Raw genomic sequence first — 6039 nt, forward strand, 5'->3', positions numbered from 1 at the left:
AAAGAAACGAGATCCTTGAATGGGGAAAAGCTTATGTGGATGAAGTCATGCATTAATGCATCTTTATGTAATGCTCCAAATTTAAACCATTCCCAACGGAAAAAAAGGAACTTGCTTCCCTGCTACATCATCTTTTTTCTGTAACTTGTGGCTTATATTCAAATTAAAAATACCAAAGGGTTCAAGTGTGGAATGCCCAAGAGTACATATGGTTTTAACACAACAGTGCCAAGCATATTTAGAAATTGAAGCAAATTGTAGGCAAAGTTTCTAAAACAAAATGTCTATAAATTACTACATAAGTAGAAGATATGTAATTGTAAATGTAAGTGAAATTGTAAAAATGCCACATGCTTATCCAGTTCTAACCAACAAAGACATGCAAGAATGATGAATTTTCTGTGCACTAAACCTGCAGTGAACATGCTTATCCACTAACAACTTACTGTTCCAGAAGTTGGTCACATTTTGCTTGCGCATCCTTTTCTGCTTCAACAGCTCGGTCCTTTTCTGCAACTGCATTGTCTCTTGCTTCCCTTAAATTCCTGAAATTGGATAAATTAGAAAAAAGCCTTCAGTGATTATAGAGAAATATGGAAATTCATCCTGTGTGTAGATTTACTTCCTATCAACAAATAGGTTGTCCTACTTTTCTACATAAAATATAAAGATTTTCAATCTTTTATGATACCAAACTTAATGCAGCAATGGCTTACACAGTAAGTCCTAAAATAATATTGAGTTATTGATAAAAAAGGGCTAATATTATTCAAAATGCTTCCTTGCTATTTTACTAGCATTATGAATGAGGACATTTGACACACTATGAATATTAAGTTGGTTTGTTAAAGGTTGTAGACAAATTAGCAGAGAAACTTGAACTGGAAAGTAACAGTCTCATCTAGTTCCACAGCGAAAAGAAAATTAAATTTATACATAAACACCAAATAGTCTGGAAGTGTTAGACACACAAAAAAACTGCATATGTTTATTTTTCCTGTTTCCACTATTCAACCCCAGACCGTCAAGATTGGTAACTAAAATGAAAAGCAAAACATTGCTGATACAGACAAATAAAATACATTTTGACAAAGTGTATCGATTACATTCTAACTTTCCCCAGGTTAAATAAAAGGTCACAGATCTGAAACATTAACCCTGCTTCGCTATCTGTGAATTTGCCTTGCTTGCTGAATATTTCATGTTTAATTTGTAAGCAAATTGGGCTACCAACATCACAGTATCATCTCAGAGAGTGAAGACACAGGTAGGAGGCAGCCTTTTCACACTTGGTCCTCTTATTATCCAAGGCAGTGAAACTCTTCAAAAATAAAGATGCTTCCTGCATCATCTGTCTAAAACTAGCTGCAGTGACAAATATAAACAGTACCCTGTGGCAAAAAATTGGTGTTGCAGCACTAATTGGTGGCACAGCCTCAAGTCCAACAAGGCATAAGTTAGTCCTGTTAGCCTGTTCGGAATTTTCCCTCATTTCACTTGTTCCAAATTTGCAATATAGTTTAGCAATAATTACACAGGCATATAATTGATCAGGTATTGTGGCATTAATGCTGGTGCCAATCTAGCAAAAGTACTCACCTCCATATTAGATGATCATTGGGTTAAGTCTCCGTCCAAAGACTAGGCAGAAGTTCAGCTGCCAGCTCAGTGTAACACTGAGAGTGCTCCCGTTTGGTTAGGATCCCAGCTAATGGTCTTACTATACAAGTCATATCTCAAGGCAAGACGTGGCTGATGGACCACAAGTTTTACGTTGATATTAGTTTACCATGGTGGTCAGTCAGTGAACATACAAGAGGCTGCCAATGCATTTTTAAAAAAATAACTTCAAGGTTTATTACATACAAAAGGAAAACAAAAATAAAACTACATTACCCCATACAAGACCTATTTGAGACAATCTTATTACAGATAAGAAATAAGGATTCAACCCTTTTCGGGGCCTCTAGCAGAAATATTTGTACCATCTATAACCATGGGTAGGGTGCCAGAGGACTGAAGAGTGGCTAATGTTGTGCAATTATTAAAGAAAGGCAGTAAGGAAACGTTTGAGAACTACAGGCACCTGTGATTCTGACATCAGTGGTGGGTAAGATGTTGTAAATGATTCTAAATTATAGAATTTACACGCATTTGGAGAGGCAAGGAATGAATAGGGATAGTCAGCATGGTTTTGCACAAGGGAAATCGTGTCTCACAAACTTGATCGAGTTATTTGAAGTAACCAAAAAGATTAACGAGGGCAGAGAAGTAGACATTGTTTACTTGGGCTTTAGTAAAGCCTTTGATAAGATTCCGCATGGTAGGCTAATTAGTAAAGTTAGATCATATGGGATTTCAGGGGGAGCTTGCTAATTGGGTACAAAATTGGCTTTACCATAGGAGACAGAGGGTGGTGGCAGAGAGCTATTTTTCGGACTGAAGGCCTGTGACTAGCGGTGTTCCACAGAGATTGGTACTGGGTTCACTTTTGTTTGTCATTTATATAAATGATTTAGATGAGAATATAGGGGGCATGGTTAGTAAGTTTGTAACTGACACCAAAAGTTGTGGCATAGTAGACAGTGAAGAAGATTATCTAAGATTACAAAGAGATCTTGATCAATTGGGTCGATGGGCTGAGGATTTGCAGATGGAGTTAAATTTAGATAAATGAGAGGTATTGCATTTTACTAAAACAAACATGGACATGACTTATACAATTAATGGTAGGGCTCTGGGTAGTGTTGTAGAATAGAGAGATCTTGCGGCTCAGGTATATAATTCTTTGAAATTTGTGTCACAGGTAGACAGGAGGGTTAAAAGGCATTTAGCATGTTTGCCTTCATTGCTCAGACTTTTGAGTATAGGAGTTGGGACCTCGTGCTGAGGTTGTGCAGGACTTTGGTGAGGCCTCTTCTGGAGTACCGAGTGTAGTTCTGGTCGCCCTGTTATAGGAAGGATATTATATTGGAGAGGGTTGGGAAGAGATTTATCAGGATGGTGCCAGGAATGGAGGGTTTGTGAGTCATAAAAATCGACTAGGACTATATTCACTGGAGCATAGGAGGTTGAGGGGTGACCTTATTGAAATTTATAAAATCATGACAGGCGTAGATAAGGTGAATAGTAAAGGTCTTTGCCCCCAGGTGAGAGAGTTCAAAACTAAGGGGCATATTTTTAAGATGAGAGGAGAAAGATTTAAAGAAACAATGACAGATAATTTTTTTTTTTTTTTTTAAATGTGTGTAATGAACTGCCAGAGGAAATGGTGGATGCAGATATCGCTAGAAAGTTTAATAGACATATGGATAGGTATGTGATTAGAAAAGATTTGAAGGGATATGGGCCAACACAGGCAGACGGGACTAGTTTTGCTTGGGAACATGGTCGACGTGAACTGGTTGGACTGAAGAGTCTGTTTCCATGCTGTCTGACTCTAACCTTACAGATACACAAACTTTAATGAAAGGTCACCCCGTCTCCACTTTAAAGTTCCTGGTTCAGTTAACAGTATAATGGTTTCTGAAGGTTCCTGCTTACTGCGTTCGAAAACGTTTCAGAGCAAACATAGTCATGAACCTTTGTAACGCTGTTCCTCAAAACATGGTAGAAGAGTCTTTAGTAATTGTTAAGGTGGAAGTGGGATGTGAACATTTATTGGAGGTTGGCAGGACCATGGGGCAATCAGATCGGTCATGATCTTATTGAATGGTGGAGCAGGTTTGACAAGTTGAAGGGCCTTCGCCTAACTTATATGTTTCTATGTAAAATACTAAAATAGCTACTTTGCTTGCCGAAGGCCTAAAAATGTGCTGTATATTTACACAAGTCCTTTCATTCATTCTACTTGGAACTTTGACCAAATCTGTGACCTTCACCATCAAGAGGGACAACGCATTATAAGTGAGGGGACATAACTGCCTGCAATTTCGCAAACAATGTACCATTTGAATTTGAACCATATCACCAACCCTTCAATGTTACTGGATCAGAAAACCTGAATTCACTTCCTAACAGTACATCAGTTCAAGAAGGAACCCACCAGCACATTCTCAAGGACAGATGGACAATATTGTAACCTCATGCCCTTACATTTGATGTCAGTGCTAAATCTATTTTAGGTTACACATTTAGCACAGCCTGAAGCAAGATAACCTGGATGCAGCTCTTAAAATTTTTGCATAGTCTGGAAGTTGCTATCCAATTTACATCACAATAATGCTGTGTATTGGTAGCTAAGTATAATTCTCAAAAGCAAAAAGTAGACCATTGTACCTTTTCCTAACCTTTACAAAATATGTTGTTATAGTTATTTAACTCCATAAATCATTAAAAATTCTTGCTCTGGGACATAACTATAACATACTAACATTTCTTGAAGCTTGAGGTGCATACCTGGGAGGTTAGAAACAAATGTAGTTTGAAAAAGAATCTTGTTCGATTAATAGTTGATCAGAAGCTAATCTTGATGAAATAAGTAGAAAATCCATTAAAGTGAGTAATGTAATGCAATGCAATGGCACATCAGTGCAGTTACTTGTCGCACCATAAATCTGTAGGGTGTGTGCTTGCAGATAATATCAGTCATGATAAACTCTCAATCTAGGCTGGCTGACAGGATGAACTAGGTAAATGTTGGATATTTCACTGTTATGATTGGCGGGGTGGGGGAGGGGGGGCGTTGTAATTCAGAGAAACAGTCCTTCAATGGCACATTGATGCAAACCAACGTAGTAATGAGTAGTAGAGAAACAGGAATTCCACTGAATGTGCTGTTTGGACAAAATAAATAAAACCTTTTTTAAAAAAATATAGGTAAAGCAATACTACTTATTTGCCTCATGGTTTATGCAAGCACAATAGTCAATACAAACAGATGGGTGGGAATACTGGACTCATTAAAATGACTTAGCATGTTATCATCACAAAGTGGAAGCCACTGTCACCTCCACAGGAACCAAGACATTCGGAGGAAATGAGGTTCAGCGATTGGGAAGAATTAATTTGAAATCTCAATCAATATCAAGATGGTAATATGTTGCCACTAAAATTATTAATAAATTATATCATAAAGTATATTAACACATATACACAGGGGAGGTGACAGCCCAGTGGTATTATTGCTACACTGTTACTCCAAAGACCCAGGTAATGCTTGGGGTACCCGGGTTTGAATCCTGCCACAGCTAATGGTCAAATTTAAATTCAATACAAAATGTGGAGTTAAGACTCTGATGACATCCGTGATTCCACCCTTGTCGATTGTCAGAACAATCTATCTGGTTCATTAATGTCCTTTACGGAAGGAAAATGCCATCCTTACCTGGTTTGGCCTACATGTGACTCCAGACCCACAGGAACAGGGTTGACTCTTAACAATTAGGGATGGGCAATAAATATTGGCCTAGCCAACGACGCCCTCATCCCATGAATGAATAAAAAAATTGCATCAGAAAAGTTTATCCAGATACAAGCAATGATTAAACACAGTTGTAAAGACAAATAAATTGCTTTGATATGTAAACTGATTTGTTGAAACATAAATCCAAGGATTTTGCTGATACTCAATAAAGCATTCTAGAGAACATATGCCAACTGCTGCATACTGATGTGGTCACCAAATATGAGGTGTAGCAGCAGATAAAAGGATCCATCGAAAACAACCATTTTTATGCAACTGTATATTTTGTGTGTGTGTGAGAAAAACAGCAAAAGAAAATAAATCAGTTCTTTTGAAAAGAAATGTGATTAAAGTATTTTTAAATGTGATGCAATTAAATAAAGTAGATAATATAAGGAAGAATGCAACTTTACACCAAGCATTTATGGGCAAAGAAATTAAATAATTGACTAGATCAGACTGCCACCTAGAGCAGAAAGACAGACTTGATACAGAACTGCCTAAATTATTGAATCAGAGATAGTAGGAACTGCAGATGCTGGAGAATCTGAGACAACAAGGTGCAGGACTGGATGAACACAGCAGGCCAAGCAGCATCGTAGGAGCAGAAAGGCTGACGTTTCAGGCCTAGACCC

At 37.7% G+C, this 6039-nt stretch overlaps 1 protein-coding gene across 2 annotated transcripts in view; it reads right to left on the bottom strand.

Annotated features, from left to right (window-relative positions):
* pibf1 (progesterone immunomodulatory binding factor 1) overlaps positions 1-6039 on the bottom strand; it is a 109221-nt gene that overhangs the window by 83306 nt on the left and 19876 nt on the right. For both annotated transcript variants that reach the window (XM_048598042.1, XM_048598041.1), the window contains exon 9: positions 447-545. In XM_048598042.1, the coding sequence (XP_048453999.1) occupies positions 447-545 (99 nt within the window). The remainder of the gene's footprint in view (positions 1-446; positions 546-6039) is intronic.

The sequence above is a fragment of the Rhincodon typus genome, chromosome 6 (genome assembly GCF_021869965.1).
Source record: "Rhincodon typus isolate 14 chromosome 6, sRhiTyp1.1, whole genome shotgun sequence".
Taxonomy (NCBI): Eukaryota; Metazoa; Chordata; class Chondrichthyes; order Orectolobiformes; family Rhincodontidae; genus Rhincodon; species Rhincodon typus.